Source organism: Chrysochloris asiatica, unplaced genomic scaffold, assembly GCF_000296735.1.
Source record: "Chrysochloris asiatica unplaced genomic scaffold, ChrAsi1.0 scaffold00104, whole genome shotgun sequence".
NCBI lineage: Eukaryota > Metazoa > Chordata > Mammalia > Afrosoricida > Chrysochloridae > Chrysochloris > Chrysochloris asiatica.
Window position 1 is genome coordinate 9,737,723 of NW_006408622.1, and position 17,042 is coordinate 9,754,764.

The window sequence follows — 17,042 nt, forward strand, 5'->3', positions numbered from 1 at the left end:
ACAAGGGGAAAGTGGAGACCCCCAGTGAGATGAAGTGGCATTGGGTAACAGTGGACTCCGGCACCGCAGTAGTTATGAGGACGGCACAGGACAGGGCAGTGTTTCGTTCTGTTGTGCATAGGGTCGCTATGAGTCAGAGCCGACTCATCAGAACTTAACAACATGAAAAACTCCAAGTTACATAACCACATCTATCACTAAGCCCCTATTATCCCATGAATGTTAGCTTTATGAAGGCAGGGATCTTTTCTGACTTGTTCATTGATTAACATTTGAGCTGTCTAGAACAATGCCTGACACACAGTAGATTCTCAGGAAATAAAATTTAACTTTTTAATATGAAATATTTCAAACATGTTCAGATATAGAACAAATAGACTAATGACCCTCCCTGTTCCTTTACTCAGCCCCAATAAATTTGCTTCATCTAAACTCCCACCTACTTCCTCCTCTCAATGCATTTTAAATGAAAACCCAGGCATCATATTATTTCTTACATATATACTTCATAATGTAGTTCTAAGAGACAGACACAATTGTATTACCATACCTAAATGTTGTTAAGTGTTGTCGAGTCAGTCCTAACTCATAGCTAGCCTGTATAGGTTTTCCAAGGAGTGGCTGGTAGGTTTGAAGCTTTAACCTTGTGGTTAGCAATCCAGTATTTATCCTACAATGCCACACTAAGACACCTAAATAATTAACATTAATCCCTTAATACAATCAAATCAGTGTTTACATTTCTTCTTTGGGTTATATATATATATATTTTTACTTGTTTTTTGTTTTTGCTTTGCATAGTTTGTTCAAATCAGGATCAATTTATATTGTTGAATAAATCTGATTCTAGGGGAAAATTATCCTTTTATGACAAAAATATTGTACTTGTTTGGTTTGGTACATACACAAAACATAGAATATTTCTCCTGGAAGAAACTTGTTAAGTGCAGTCTAGTCGGTTCCAACCTGTAACAACCCTGTACAGGGTTTCTGAAGAGCAGCTGGTGAGTTTGAGCCACCAACCTTGTGGTTCAAACTGACCTTTCGGTCCAGTGCATTCTCTTGCAGTGCCAAACCAATACTCGGAAAGAAACTTCGAGAGATCCAAAAGAGAGGAAGACTTTCTCCCCCTGGGTGCTGCTAAAGGTTGGTGGCACAGTAAAAGAAAGTCTTGGCCATCTGCTTCCATAAAGATGACAGCTAAGAAACCCCCTTCTAGGAATGAAACTTAAAGGGAACCTATGAGCAGTCTAGTATGCTTGCTGGTGACCACCTGGACCTACCTGTGAATAGAAGTGGGGGGAAATGCTGACTGAAGACATGGGCTGAGTCTGACCATACTCCACTGACACCCATTGACCTTGAGATGAGAGAGAATACAGATGTATTGGTTCTTTTGGCAACCCATGGCACTAACTAGTCTGAAATTTAGGAAGATGTGTGAGCTCTTAAGCCCATGGGCACTGACCTAGTCCCTGGGGCCAAGGGTTGAGAGTGAAGCAGCCAACGGACCTGAAGTGCAGGGAAGTGTGTGTGAACTCCCAAACTTACAGCTAGTACCTATTTGACCTCGCTTGTATGGCTGACCAGAACTCAACCAGATGAAGATAAAGATGTTTGGTATTGGGAGCAATTACAAATAGCTACAGTTTGATGAACTAGACTTTTGCTTATGGATGCAAAACTTTGTTCAAAACTCCAACTAAAAAAGATTGCTCAAAATTCCAACCAGAATGGAAGGCTTCTTCATATCAAGGAAAAAGTGTGTTTCCTCAGTGCACTGGGTTGATAGGAATGGGCAATTTAAAAATGGGGGGCTATATTGAAAGTGCCATGGGCCGCCCAAAGAATAAACAAATCTGTGTTGGAAGAAGAGCACTCCAGAGTGCTCCTTGGAGGCCAGGATGGCCAAACTTCATCTCTCATACTTTGTACATATTGTCAGGAGGGACCTGTTGCTGGAGAAGGATATCATGTTTGGTAAGGTGGAGGGTCAGAGAAAAAGAGGAAGACGCCCGCAGAGAGATGGATTGGCAAAATGGCAGCATCAGTGGGCTCAAACATGGCAACAATTGTGAGGTTGGCCCAGGACCAGGCAGTATTTTGTTCTGTTGTGTATAGGGTCACTATGAGTCACTACTGACTCAATGGCACCTAACAACAACATAGTGGCAGGAAGTGGCTATCTTACAAGCTTTCATGAGTGTGCTTAGTTGCAGAATGAAGTGGGTAGGGTGGAATCCCCACTGAATAGTTTTCCAGATGGATTTGATGAAAGAGGATGAGGGGTGATGCTGATAGGATATTCTTATTTAATTATGAATAATTGCTAGCAGGATTAATTGTGATGGTCACAACTGTAATTTTAGAAGATATCTAACTATAAGGAGGGAGTAGTTAATCTTTCATTTCAAGAGCAGACAATCCCAGGACCATCAAGAAGGAAGAGCATGAATGGAGTGTGAGTGAGATCCCTACCTAGAAAAGCAGAGATAGCAGAGATGGTGGCAGAGGCAGTGGTATGGACTGAGTAAGGCTGTGTGCCTGGTCCTCTAAATGCTCTTTGGACATTTAAGTGAATATATATTCTTTGTTTTTTATTTGTGGTGGTAGTGGTGGTTATGTGCGGTGGAGTCGTTTCCAACTCATAGCGTACCTGCATAGGGTTTCCGAGGCTGCAAATCTTTACGGGAGCAGAAAGCCTCATCTTTCTCCCATGGAACCGCTGGAAGTTTCAAACTGTTGCCCTTGAGGTTTGCAGCCCGATTCGTAACCACTACACTACCAGAGCTCCTTCTTTTTGTGTGTATGTACATCAGATATATTTGCTTTTTCATTTGTGAGATGTAAGATGTAAATGGGGAGCCACAGGGAGGAAGTTGGATAACTGTTGTTGCAGGGAGGGGATTGTACTCATTGAGATGAAACAAAGTGTATCGTGTTGGATATAAAGCTGATGATCTTGTAAACTATCACTCAATTCACAATTTAAAGTTAAAATAAAACAAAAAAAGATTACAGCTAAGAAAGCCCTACCAGCATTTCTACTCTGTAACATATGGGGTTGCCATAAATTCAAATCAACTTCTACAGCAATGGGTTTGGGTTTCGTTTTCACACTTTATGAATCTTCTTCTTGTGTGTTATGGAGTCGATTCTGAGTCCCAGCACCCTGTATAGAATTTCCCAGCACCCTGTATAGAATTTCCAAGGTTTCTATTGGAGCAGAAACCCTCATCTTTATCCCTCTGAGCAGCTGGTGAATTCAAATAGTAACCCAACATGGAAACCATTGTGCCACCAACATAGCACATGTTGTTGTCAAGTGTTAAGTCGGTTCCGACTCACGTTGAACCTATGCACAACAGAACCATCCGGTCCTGCGTCATCCTCACAATTGCTGCCACACTTGAGCCCACTGCTGCTGCCACTGTGCCAATCCATTTTGCCAGGGCTATCCCTCCCACTCACTGTCCTTCCACTTTACCAAGCATGAGACCCTCTCCAGGGACAAGTTCCCTCCTCCCCCTTCCCCAATATGACCTCAATATATCAGAAGCATGAGAGATGAAGTCTGACCATCTTGGCTTCCCAGGAGCACTCGGGTTTTCCTCTTCCAACACATATCTGCTGGTTCTTCTGGCAGTCCATGGTACTCTCAATATTCTTCTCCAACACCACAACTCAGATGCATCAATTCTTCTAAGGTCCTCTTTATTCATTGTCCAACGTTCACATGCATGTGAGGTAGTATTTATTTCTAAGCTATGTTGTTAAGTGCCACTGAGTCAGTCCTGACTCATAGTGACCCTGTATAGGGTTTCCAGGGAGTGGTTGGTGAGTTTGAACCACCGACCTTGTGGTTCAAGCTTACCTTTGGTCCAGTGCCTTATCCCTGAGCGCTACACCAGGACTAAGCTATGTTGCTATTATGTGCCATCGGTTCCGACTCAGCGACCCTATCTGTACCTTGTGGTTTATAGTCTAGTGCTGATCCTACAGAACTCTCTTTAAACCTTGTGAATTTATCTAGTCCTGTGGAAGAGGCTGCTGTTCCATACCTGCCACAAGGTGGCAACATAGTGACACCAAAGTTTGATTCTTGACCTGAAAAGGTGCCAAAATTAAGTCTACATCCTTGCTGACTGCTTTCCTTGAATTCAAGTGATTCTATAGAGCAGAGTTGAACTGCTCCAGGCAGTAAATCTTTCTTTCTTGTTTTTTCTTTAACTTTTTGTTGTAATTTGGACCAATAAACAAGATTCTTATCAACAGAAAAAGATTGAAGTTGTGAAGGACTTCATTTTTCTTAGATCAACCATCAACACTCATGGAAGCAGCAGTCAAGAGATCAAACGACGTATTGCATTAGGCAAATCTGCTGCACAGGAACCTTTTAAAGTGTTGAAGAGCAAAGATGTCAGCTTGAGGACTAAGGTGCGCCTGACCCAAGCCATGGTATTTTCAATAACCTCATATGCATGCAAAAGCTGGACAGTGAATAAGGAAGACCATAGAAGAATTGATGCTTGTGAGTTATGGTGTTGGAGGAGAATATTGAAAGGGACATGGGTTGCCAAAAGAACCAATACATCTGTGTTGGAAGAAGAACACTCCAAAGTGCTCCTTGGAGGCCAAGTTGGCCAGACTTCAATCTCTCATACTTCGGACATACTGTCAGGAGGGACCAGTCACTGGAGAGGGATATCATGTTTGATAAGAGAGAGGGTCAGAGAAAAAGAGGAAGACCCCCAGCGAGATGGATTGGCAAAGTGGCAGCATCAATGGGCTCAAGTGTGGCAACAATTGTGAGGTTGGCCCAGGACCGGGCAGTGTTTCATTCTGTTGTGCATAGAGTTACTATGAGTCGGTACCAACTGGACTGGATGGCACTTAACACAACACAGCAGAGTTGAAGTGCCTCAGGCAGTAAATCTTTCTTTATTGTTTTTCTTTAACTTTTTGCTGTAATTTGGAATAAAGTTTACAAAGCGGTAAATTGCAGAAGCTGACTGTCTATCTTTCTCCCAAGGAATGGCTGGAGAGTTCAAACCCTGACTTTTGGTTAGCAGCCTAGTGTTTAAACCACTGTGCAACCAAGGAGCCTTCCCTCCCCAACTTAACATGAGCTCTAGCTCATACAGTGTGTCTGGGTAGGATAAACCATCCCCAAATTCCGGACCCACAAAAATTGTGTGAGCTAATAAATGCTTTATTGTTGTTTAAAATTATTACATTAGTGGGCAATTTGCTACTTGGCAGTAGATAACTGATACATCAGACATCATACTACTCCACCAAAAAATATTTGGGTATATATTTCTAAGCTGTATTGACTCTTTTTAACACACCACAATAGCATATCACATATAAAAATTTTTAATTGTTTAAAATAATCAAATATCCTGGCAGTCTAGTTAGGGACACATGATGAAGTGGGGAGAATCCTAGTTCTCTATCAATGTATGGTTCCCATTAATCAGACGTCATTTAGGAAACTCAGATTCAAAGATAACATTGTTAAGAATTTCAATAGGCCACCATCTGAAGAGCATTAAACCTCAAGCTTGGGGCCCTTCTGAATGTAGGGCCTTTGGAAATCGCATTGTTTACACTGCACATCCTGTGTTTCAGGACTGACTCTCAGAACACCTAAAAAAACCCCAGCCTATCAGGAAAGCTGTATACTCTGAAGCTACCCCTAGAGTGATGAAGTCAAGAATGTACTCCTAAACTATGACTTAAGAGTTAGGAAGCCTGATTCAAGAAGCTGCTTCTGAAAACAGACAAGTTCTCTGTGTAATACATTTGTCTTAGACTCGTTGTTGTTGTTGTTGTTACTAAGTGACCTCAAGTGAGTTTTCACTCATAGTGACTCTGTATAGGGTTCAAGGAGCAGCTGGTGGGTTTCAACCACCGACCTTGTGGTTAGCAGTGAGGCCAATAAAAACAGTGATCAAGGGGTTCTTCTGGGCCAGTGAAATTCAAGACAGAGAGGTCAACTCAGAAGGTTATGGTGACTGAGGGACCTATTACCAACCAAGAGCGAGCCCAAAGTGGAATGTATCCTTTGCACCTAGCATCCCTGCACTGTGAAGCTCCTAGATCCAGAAGTTTGGTGCCAAGATGTATGGCAATCTCCAAGGAATGATGGGTCTAGAGATGCTTAAAGGAGTCAAGGACCGTTTCCCCGAGCCTGCACTGTAACTATGGACTTCCAGCCTCCTGAAATGTTAAGAAAATAACATAGCAACAATTGTGAGATTGGCGCAGGACAGGGTTTCTGTTGTGCAATAAGGTCGCTAGGAGTCGGAGTCGGTATCAACTCAAGGCACCTAACAATAACAACAGTACCAATGGAATTTCCGAAATGAATAACAGATAGGTGCTCCCACCACCTGACATTTTCTCCGCGCTGCTTATTGGATGATTCTAAACCCCTGCTGCCCAACTTTGCCGCTTCCGGGACCCACAGCTGAGGCCCCACCCCACCAGCTGTTGTGGGCGGGGCCTGGGATTCCTGGTGGGGAGGGGAGAGTACTCAGTGTCCTTGGGCTTAAAGGGGAGGTGACTCCGGCCGAAGAGGACGCAGAATGAGGGTCCTGCGGGTGAGGAAACCTACGGGGCCCCAATTAGGAAGCTCTAGCCCCAATACTAGACACCCTAAACACCCTGGGAACGTGAACCTATTAAGGGTTCGGGGCTCCCCCTCTATCCAAGACCTTTGAGACAGCCAGGGACCCCCTTATCATGGCCCCAAGCCCTGGGTCTGAAGCTCTATTATCCCTTCATCTAGGGCTCCCTCACTCCCTTAAATAATAACTCAGCGCTGGGAACTCAATGTCTGTATTCACCTCAAGCCCACCTCTGTACCCACCTCTTCCCCCCTCTTTGATGGCCTGGAAATCCCCTGGGGACTCCAGTTCCAAAGACTTGGGTCTCCGCACATCAATTCAGGAAACGCCCCCTCAAAACAGCTCCAGGCTTAGACCCCCACTAAATCTTGAGTCTTCTGGGTCCGCTCCCCTTCCAGGGCCCTCTAGGCCACCTGGTAACCTCCTAGCCAGCCTCTCTAGGTGAGAGGGCCCTTCATCAGCACCTCTGTGGCTTGGAGCCCTCTCGCTTAATCAGTTTCAAACTTGCCTTTGAGACACTAACCATGAGACGGGGTTGTCCCACATCCAGGCCTCAGACAGCCTGGCCTATCTATACCCATCCACTCCCTTCCGTCGCAGGTTTCCCAGGCGCTGATTCGCTCCTTTAGCTCCACAGCCAGGAACCGCATGGAGAACCGAGTCGCGGAAAAACAGAAACTGTTCCAGGTGGGCGCAGGAGAGTCTGGTCCGGGACGATGTGGGGCTGCAGGGTGGGCTTCTGAGAGGCTCTCCTCTTTATAGTCAAGTAGGGGATACAGTCAACAGAGTAACCTGTAACCTTTTCTCATGCTGTGCCTCTGCTGTAGGCAGACAATGACCTTCCGGTGCATTTGAAAGGCGGGGGAATGGACGGCATCCTATACCGCCTGACTATGGCTCTGTGCTTAGGGGGTGAGTGCAGGGCCAAGAGCCTCTGGGGCTGCGGGATTCAAGAGACCTGGGTGGTTAAGAGGTTGGGTCCCAGGCTTGGGGAGGGGAGAAGTTTAGAGGCCTTTAGGTCCTGAGTGGGACAGGATAAAAGAGGATTGGAGTTTAGAGGCCTTTAGGTCCTGAGTGGGACAGGATAAAAGAGGATTGGAGTTTAGAGGCCTTTAGGTCCTGAGTGGGACAGGATAAAAGAGGATTGGAGTACTAGGGTACAGGGGCTGTCTAGGGCTTGGCCCTGGGTTCTAAGGAGCTTTGAGTCCTAGGAGGGAGATGAAGCCCAGATTGGAGTTGGGGAAGAAGCCATCAGTCCAGTCTGGATCCACACCAAGGTACTCCCCGCTGAGCTATGGTTTGGGAAGGTAGATGAAGTCTAACTATTGCTAGGCTCCAAGGCTTAAATCCTGAAATGGGTTTAGGAAGAGGATTAGGATCACATTCTCAATTCCTTCTACCTCCCTCTGTAGGCACCGTCTACAGCCTGTACTGCCTGGGCTGGGCCTCCTACCCCCACAAGAAGTGAGACCAAGATGCTTGGAGGGCCTGGAGGGACTTAGACTAACATCAATAAATATACCAGTTTCTTGGGGGAACCTATACCCCAGTTCTAGTCTGTGTATATTTGTGTATGTTCCTCAAACTCATCCTCCTACCATACCAGCCCAGGGATCTCTGCCCTAGGGATAGCCTAGTGGCAACCCCAATCCCTCCTCCTGGTTTGGGCTATTCCTCTGATGCTGCTGCCTCTCAACCATCTCATAGTGGCTAGGACCCCCTCTGGGTCTGATGTGGGGTTCTCCAGTGGATGGTGAATTCCAGAAAAGCAGCCCCTCCCTCTAGAGATCCAAGGCTGGGAAGGAAGATCCAGGGTAAGGTCTGGGATACAATAAAGGCAGATCCCAAGAAATACTCAAGGACAGCAGCTAATAGAGACAACGTTGGGGGGCAGAGAAGGGAGTGGCACTAAGTCCTCCCTACCAGCAGGGTCTCTCTCTGGAAGCAGGAGCAAAGACTGCCTGGGCTTCTAGGTCCCAGGTTCAAGCCCCACCTCCAGGATCTGCGAGGGACCTCAGCAAGAACTGGAATCCAGGAGAAGAAAAAAGAAAAACACCCAGATGAGGACAGACCCGGAGACAAATAAAAGCAGTCCAGAACCCAGCCTCCCTCTGCTCCACACTGAGCCTGAAGAACAGGAGGCAGGTCCCATAGAGATCAGCAACTGGTATGCTTTTATTTTCTCCTGGGCCTGGCAGGCTGAGAACAGAATCCAGACCAAAGCACCAGGGTGTGTGGCGCCCTGGAAAGAGCAGGGAGGTAACTGAATGGGTGTGACAGGGTGTGTAGGGACTAGAGGGATCCTCCTAGAACTGAAAGACGGGCCCTTGGGGTGTGGAAGCAACACAAGTGTTGGGTTTGGCACAGGGTGCATGAGAGGGTTAGGGAGTAGAGGTGAGCTAGGTGTGTCGGGGGTGGGGCTAACTCTTGGGACAGGGAGTGTCTTAGAGCTAGGGGCCCTGGCTGTTGACTCAGAAACCGGTGCCAAGGGCTAGGAGCATGAAGAGGCCTGTGGTTCACAGGACCCATGAAGACATGACTGCAGAGATGATCAGCTCTGGGAGAGACCCAGGGGTCCGAGGTGGCTCCTACAGCAAGGCGATGAAGGGGGAGGTCTGGGGTTCCCATTCAGGAATACATCGTCAGCTGTAGCCACTGGAGAGAGGGAGGTACAGAGAGTGAATGACAGGGGATCCGGACAGAGTCGGACCCGCTGCTCTGCTTTCCCTCAGAGGTGGCTGGGGAAACTGGGAGGAAGGGGCCAAGCTTGGAGCTGATGCATCAGGGCTGAGGTGCCCACTAGCCACTGATACCCTGAGAAGAGGGTTCTTACCTCCTGGATGTTCACCTGGATTTGACCAGTGCCATCTTTGTCAAGTGATTTGAAGGCACCTGGAGGGAGGAAGAAATTCGCTTTTAGAATATTATTCGAACATCTGAGATGATATGTAACAAAGCCAAACCCACTTGTAATCAATATCTACTCAGAGTGAGCTTATGGAACAGGGAAGAACTGCCCCCTACAGTTTCCAAGACTGTAACTCCTTACGGAAGCACACTGCCACATGCTTCTCCAGCAGGGCAACCCGCAGGACTCCTGGATGATGTATGCCCAGCACTTCCCCTGTATTAAGGCATTTCATCCAATCCCGTGAGCTATGAGTCATTTTAAAACAAAGTATAAAGCTAATGGCCAGGGGGCCGGTCTGCAAAATCTGCTCTTTGGTTGTTTAAACGATCATATATTCTTGAATGTCTCTGTGTAGATCAAAAAGAAAAAGAGAGAGAGAAGAAACAAATACTGCTAACCAATGGCACATGGAGGGGACTGTAATCATTGCAATTAAACAAGATGCAATTGGTTGAGTGTAAAACTGATGCTCTACCATGTAGCCTATCACTCAATTCACAATAAAAACTAAAAAGGAAAAAAGATTTAAAGCCTCCAAAACCTGATACGAGGTCTCTATGATGGCACTAAATAACAACATATTGTTCAAACCCACCAGTCATGATTTTCATAAAGATTTGTTGTTGTTGCTGTTGTTCAGTACTGTGGAGTCTATTCCGACTCATAGTGACCCTACACAGGGTTTCCAAAGCTGTAAATCTGTACGGGAGCAGACCACCTCATCTTTCTCCCACGGAACAGCTGGTAGTTTCGAACTGCCAACCTTGAGGTTAGCAGCCCAATTCGTAACCACTCTACCAGAGCTCCTTTCATAAAGATTTAGAGCCTCGGAAATCCTAGGAAGCAGTTCTACTCTGTCTTACATGGCGGATCTTAATCAGATTGGACCCATCAGCAGTGGGTTTACCTCATGGTTTTGTACTTGGTACAATATAGGAACTGTATTTCTTACCATTACTTTCCAACTAGTCTAAGTTGCTGGTTAAGATAAATAAAGCAAATAATTAAACAGTGAAAAAGAATTTATAGGAAAAAAAAAGAAAGAAGTGATGTGCTCCAAGTCACATAGCAAGAATATTGGAAAACTGGAATTCCAATCTAGCCTCTTACCCACCTCAGTAAACATTGGACTGCTAACTGCAAGTTTGGTGTTTCAAATCTCCCAGCTGTTCTTCAGAAACCCTATACAGGGCTGCTATGAGCTGGAACCAACTTGAGGGCGCTTAACAATACTGACTTGAGTCCCAACTATGACAAGCTTCCCACTGACCTCTAAGCTACATCTAAGTTTACTTTTTCTTCGCCATCACCTCCAGTTCCAGCCCAAACAGGCTGTTGGAAGGAGACTCTACAGGTCCCATCGTCATTCCCTGTCCCTAGAGTCTGGCAGGGTCCCCCATTCTTGCCTTCAGGTGCCCACATATAGACACTGCACTGACTCTAGTTACTAATGGTCCCCTTGCTGGTACAAGTAAATCCAATGGTTGTTTCTTGGGCCTTCTCTTCTGTGACACATGGCATCATCTGTACTGTTGTCCACATCTAGCTTCCCTTCAAGTTTCTGATGGCTCACATTTCTGTCCCTTTTCCTCAACCCTTATTCTTCATGCTATTCCCACTCACCACCTGCCCTTCCCAGCCCCAGGGCTAAGTCCTGGCTCCCAAATGCTCTCTCTTCACACACTCCTGAGTCACTACTCCTGGCCTTGGCTTTCCCTCTGCTCCTGATCCACAGGTCTTAAAGGTGCCTAGATAGGGCCCTCATAACCCAAAACCTCAGCATCTTCCCTAAACCTGCTCCTCCTCCTCTTGTGAGATTTCCCCGACAGAGACAATCTCACAGACCCCTCAAGCCTCCCTACCCCGGATGCCTCTGCCTCCAGGCTGTCTTCCCAGTCTCCACACTGCCCTCCTCCCTGGCTCTCGGGAGACCAGGGAGACCTTCCTAAATCCAAGCCTGACCCCATTTCTTCCCTGTCTAGAACACACCTTGGCTCCCCCAATGTCCCCAGTAGTCCTGAATTTGGGATTCATTGCCCTGCCCAGCTCTCTCCTCTCACTTTACTCTTAAACTCAGGAATCAGAAAGATTTGAGTCCAAATTCTGCATCTGCCACTTCCTAGCAAGCAGTTTTGCCTCCTTGAACCCCAGTTCTTCCCTCCATAAACTGGGGATGCCCATTCCTACTTCTCAAGAGAGTCTCAAGGATTCAGTCATTGATGCTCATAAAAGCACTCTGAGCCAGCCCCGCTCACTGCTCCCAGATTCACAATCTCTCCTTTCAGCACCCTTCTCATTGAACACCTAGGAGCCCAACAAAAGCACCACCTTCTCTTTCCCTTCTAGACTTCTGTAGACTATTCTCTCTGGCGGAAACTTCTCCCATCACCACCCTGACCACTCTGGTCTGTCCTTCCCACAGCATAGCCCCAATCACTGTCCAGACTTCCTCTATCCCAGCCATGACCATCCTGGGATATCCCTGTTTGATGAGTTCTCTCTCCTCCACTGGACTGTGAGCTCCATGAAGGCAGGAACTCAGATTGTCTTGGTTACCGTTGTGTCTTAGGAAAGACCTGAGCCACTGTAAATTGAGCCAAACCCATGTGGGAAGAGGAACAGCATGACTTACGGAACATGGCGTCCAGCCGGACCAGGCAGCTGATGAAATTGTCAAAATCCATGTTCCCTCCCTCATCCGAGTAGCGTCGAATGATCATGTTGTAGAGATGCTCATTCAGATGGAAGCCTGAGAATGATTTAGCCCCTTAGGTGGGGGGGGCATAGGGCTCACCCACTCCCACAATACAGGATTAGATCAGCTCAGTGGGAGCTGCTTCCCCAATTACCCCCAACCCCACCATGTCCCTGTCAGCCACACCTGCTGCCTCAAAAGCTCCTGGGAGTTCAGAACTGCAGATGGTTCCTGAGCGGTCAACATCAAACTGTTTGTATATGGCCTGTGGGGGTAGAGGCATCAGAGGTCAAATGGGCCTCAAAGAACACAGCATCTCCATGGTTTGGAAATTTGGATGGTGGGAGCTTCCGAGGGTGCCACGCACCTGCCACTTTTTGATGTTGTTCCACAGGTACTTGAATTCCTCAAAGCCCAACTTGCCTGTGGTGTCACTCTGGTGGGAGGGTGTTAAGAACAATGTGATGACCTACCCAGATGTGTGCACTCTATGGGTCACTGGGTATATTATAATAATAACAGCCAAGCAGAGGAACACAGGAGAAAACTTCCAGCTCCCATTCCACCCTGCTCTTGTCACCTGGGGTGTATGATTTCATTTTCATTTACCCACACAAAATTTACATTGTGCATCTAAATAATAAGGGCTCTCTTTTTTTTTTTAATACAACATGGAAAATGATATTAATCTTCCAACTACTAACTCCTCACCTAAAAATAGTTGTAAATTCCTCCTATATCAAATTATTGATAGTGAAAAAGCTCTGGGAATTAGTAACAGCTCTTCAGGGGAAAGTAAGACAACATGCAATGTAGACTTTCTTTGTTTACATGGGGAAATACACACAAGAGGGCTTTAAAGAGTTTGTGGAAAATTGTTTCTTTTTTATTCCCACGAACTTTAAGGCCTCTTGTATGTACAAACTCACAGAAGTGTGTGTGTGAGATTTTTGTTGTTGTATGTTATCAGGTCAGTTCCAACTCATAGCATGACACCATGCTCTGTCTAACACGTGTCAAACCCTGTAGAGGGTTTCCAAAGCTGTAAATCTCTTCTTTTCAACGGGAAAGATTTTTCTTTCAAAAAAGGACACATTCTTCATGATAAGTATCTCAATTTCATAATTACTGAAACTTGTAACAAGAAACAAGAGTATAATCTTAGCACTCTAAGAGATACAGAAGGGAGCTTCAAAAAGTTTGTGGAAAATTTCCATTTTCTTTTCATTCCAGTTTTTCACGAACTTTTTGAAGTTTCCTTGTAAGATGACAGGAAGTACTTGCTGGATTTGTGATAAAAACAAAATGAGATATTAGCATAAAGCCCTTAGCTCAGGTTCTTGCATTTAATGAGTTCTTAATAATTAAATAAAAACAGCCATGATTTACCAAGTACTTAGTACATGCCAGGCACCGTGTTAAGGCCCTGAGGAACATTACTTTCTCACTAAATCTTACCCAGTAGCTGCAAAAGAGATTCCAAGATGAAAAGTCTGCCTAAATTCAGATAAAAATGACAGCTAATGCGGCACTGTAGGATCAGCGCTGGACTGTTAACTACAAGGCTGGCGGTTCAAATCCACCAGTCACTCCGTGGAAACCTTATACAAGGTTGCTATAAGTTAGAACTGACTCGACACATAACAACAATGGGAACAGAGCTCGTACTATGTGCTATGTGCCGTGCTAAGCTCTTTGCATGTAGCTTCAATTCAGTATCACATTAGCTCCGTTTTTGATAGAGAAATCAAGGAAGAGAGACTCAGTAACCTTGCTACAGAGGAAAACTGGGATTGTTCTAATTCTACTGAAGGACTGTTTAACTCCATTCAACAAGTATATGAGCAGCACGTGACAATATATACCTGTGTGCTGAGTGTGCCACCCAAGACCAGCTGATATGCACATATGTGTTTTCCTGTGTACAGGCTTCCATATGTGGTCATGTATACGGGAGGTGGTGCCCTTGGGAATAACATATTTATATAATAATTTAGTGGGCACATTTATGGAAGTTACCTGTTTGGATTTTCAACTCCTAAAGATCCGAGTCTAAATTTCTACCCTACCACTTTTTCTTTATGATGTACAAATGATTGCCTCTCTAAGCCTGTCTCCCCACCTATAAAATCATTGTATATAACAGGGTAGCTATAAAATCTTAGCGATTAATAACACTAATTATTAATGGGGACCCATGTTTCTATTGACTATTTTCACACCCATAGTTCTGAAATACACATGTCCACATCTATGGGTATAAAAGCTATACCCTAGCTGTCCCAACCCAACTCCGAAAACTCTCTCTTCCCGCAGCACCTCCTCCACACTGCTCCCAAGGATACATCCATTACAGCCACCATGCTCCGACACGTGTCAATACCAAAACCATCCGTCTTCAGATCGGGATCTGTTGGGGGCAGGTTGGAGGTCAGAGTCAGAGATCACAGCCACCACGCAGGCCCCATGCCTAAACCCACCCTAGGCCTTGACTCTTGTCACTCACGTCGGGTCACGATTTTGTTGAGAATGTTCATGAGTTCTGTGGCGCTGACCTCCATGTCCTGAGAGTAGAAGTAGTTAAGTGAGGGTCAGGGGTCTGGGCAGGTTGTAAAACAGAATGGGAATTTTGAGGGCTGTCATGGTCAAGTGTGTATGTGTGTTGTGCAAAGGAAACCAGGGAAAGTTAGGACAAGGCTAGGGGTCTGAGCTACTTACATCTCCAGCCAACTGGGCAAACAGTCTTCGGAACTGCCGAACCTCCTCGCTCTCATTGGCCTCAATATTGGAGTAATGGGTGCGTGGGGGCTGAAGAGGAGAAAATCTCAGAACAATTATGGGTGGGGAGTCAGAATAGGTGGGTGATAGGGTGATCAAAGGAAGTGGGAGAGGGACAGTGGCTGCGGAAGAGTTATCTGTGTTTGTTTGGGGGGCTATGACTTTCATTAAGGCAAGAACTTAATGAAAGAGGGATTTCATCAGAGAGCAAGGGGTAGGGCTTCTCCAAACGGACAACGATGGAATTGGGCAATTCTGGGGTGGAAGAAGGGGTTCTTCAGTTGTGCGGGGAACTCACGGGAGGTTCCGGGTTGTACTGCGCAGCCGCCTCACTGAGAAAAAACATGCAGGAGTTAGGGCTAGGGGGTGGGGCTTCCAACCGGCAACTCTGAAAAATCGCTAACCCCAAGCCCGACATCCCAACGCCCCAAACCTCGCCCACCAACCACCGTAACTGGTTTTCTTGCCCTCATCAGCTGTTCTAGTCCTCACCTGTCCCTGTTCTTTCTGCCCTGGTCGTGACCCTTTTCTTCCATCAGGCCAACCCCATCCGGGAAGAAGGTATAGCCCACCCCCACAGCAGGCTCCACTCCCTCCCCAGCCCACCTCCCAATGGCAGATTCCAGAATCATTTTGGCTCCACCCAATTCTCAACCCAGAATCCCACCAAAAGGCAATAGGCCCCGCCCCTTCAAGGGCTTGCTCCAGAGTCTGCCTCAACCTCCTTAGATCCCATCTGCCCAGTATCCTACTCTAATGACCCCTTCCTGAATGCCTGTTTTCCTGACACCCTGCCCCACCTCTTAGGTCCAGCTCATCGCTTATTAGCCATAATGCCCCCAATACGGCACTGTTTTCTTCATTAATCCAGCTGGTTCCCAACCAACCACTGATTCTTCAAGATCCACTTCCACTATCCTATCAGGCCACAGCCTCTTCTGGGTCCAACTTCTCAGAGACCCTTCTAGGACAACCCGGGCCAAGCCCATTTCAAGCCCCGCCCCAATTTAGTGACACACCCCCAGCCTCATTGGGCCCACCCCCTCAAAATGTGTATCCTAGGTTAGCTCTTGCTGGCCACGCCCAGCCTCGTTAAGCCCCACCTCCCAAGACCCTGCCAGGTCCCATCAGGTCCCAGCTGCTCCATGACCCACATCCGTGTTGACTCAGACTGACAACGCCCCAAGTCAAGCCCCGCCTCAATGAACTAAGTGGCCTCAGAGTGCTCGGGCTCTATGGCCACGCCACACTTAAGCATGAGGCCACTGTGCAAGTTACCTAACCTATCCTTTATGGTCTCTCCCTCCTCCAGGCCTTGTCTTACCTGATGGCGCTAATGACCCCGCCCAGGATACGCATGGCCGTTCCACCGCCACCACCACTGCCTCCTCCGCCGCCACCGCCACCGCCGCCGCCACCGCCACCGGCCCCGCTGATCAGGCCTCCGAGTACATTCCCCAGGCCCCCACCCAGGCCCCCACCGCCGCCACCACCGCCGCCTCCCTTCAGGAACGAGTTGACCAAAAACATCGCTGCGATTTAGACTCCTGAGGGGAAAGAGTGGGTCAAGTCTTTGATCCCCCCCCCCATACGCATTTCCGGAGTTGGAACTGGGAGGAATCTGAGGCCTCTGGGTGGGGACCAATCCTTTAACTGTGGCTTTGGAGTCCCGCTGGAATGGGATCGGGACTTGTAGAGGGACGGAGGGTAAGGTTTGAAAGCCCCTAGGATCTAAAGAGACCCTGTAGGTCTTGAAGGGCTCTAGATTGAATCCACTCATAGGCATCATTAAGGGTAGGAGTCCAGGTCTTGAGGGGTTCACCAGGTGGGGAACCTCACGTTGGTGTTAGACGTCCCTGACGCGTCTGGGTGCTCGAATCAGAGATCCAGAACTCAGCACAGGACTTCCAAGTCCTTGGCCTGCAGGCTCTCGGAGTGGGGGTTTAGGAAATTTACAACATGGAACGCCCAGTGGCGAAATTACGGTATCACACCGCTAGGCCAGTGAGATGGGGTCTAAGAT

At 46.9% G+C, this 17,042-nt stretch overlaps 2 protein-coding genes across 2 annotated transcripts; one reads left to right on the top strand and one right to left on the bottom strand.

Annotated features, from left to right (window-relative positions):
• Positions 1-6,593: 6,593 nt before the first annotated feature.
• LOC102817020 (cytochrome c oxidase subunit 7A1, mitochondrial-like) lies at positions 6,594-8,103 on the top strand. Its single transcript, XM_006867331.1, has 4 exons — positions 6,594-6,608; positions 7,236-7,322; positions 7,463-7,547; positions 8,048-8,103. The coding sequence occupies exons 1-4, from the start codon at positions 6,594-6,596 to the stop codon at positions 8,101-8,103; spliced, it is 243 nt and encodes an 80-aa protein (XP_006867393.1).
• A 1,160-nt stretch (positions 8,104-9,263) lies between these two features.
• CAPNS1 (calpain, small subunit 1) lies at positions 9,264-16,557 on the bottom strand. Its single transcript, XM_006867332.1, has 10 exons — positions 16,344-16,557; positions 15,318-15,351; positions 14,960-15,049; positions 14,748-14,805; positions 14,587-14,651; positions 12,609-12,677; positions 12,428-12,506; positions 12,179-12,295; positions 9,469-9,527; positions 9,264-9,290 (listed from the first exon to the last, which is right to left on the bottom strand). The coding sequence occupies exons 1-10, from the start codon at positions 16,547-16,549 to the stop codon at positions 9,264-9,266; spliced, it is 804 nt and encodes a 267-aa protein (XP_006867394.1). The 5' UTR covers positions 16,550-16,557.
• Positions 16,558-17,042: the final 485 nt, after the last annotated feature.

Bases quoted from the DNA above. Each gene is read 5' to 3' on its own strand.
- LOC102817020 (XM_006867331.1), top strand. The intron at 7,323-7,462 runs GTGGGCGCAGGA...CCTCTGCTGTAG, and splicing joins AAAAACAGAAACTGTTCCAG to GCAGACAATGACCTTCCGGT. The intron at 7,548-8,047 runs GTGAGTGCAGGG...CTCCCTCTGTAG, and splicing joins TATGGCTCTGTGCTTAGGGG to GCACCGTCTACAGCCTGTAC.
- CAPNS1 (XM_006867332.1), bottom strand. From the start codon at position 16,549: ATGTTTTTGGTCAACTCGTTCCTGAAGGGAGGCGGCGGTGGTGGCGGC. The intron at 14,652-14,747 runs GTGAGTGACAAG...TGCCCCCAACAG, and splicing joins CAACAAAATCGTGACCCGAC to ATCCCGATCTGAAGACGGAT. The intron at 12,678-14,586 runs GTATCCTTGGGA...CCCTCCCACCAG, and splicing joins GCATGGTGGCTGTAATGGAT to AGTGACACCACAGGCAAGTT.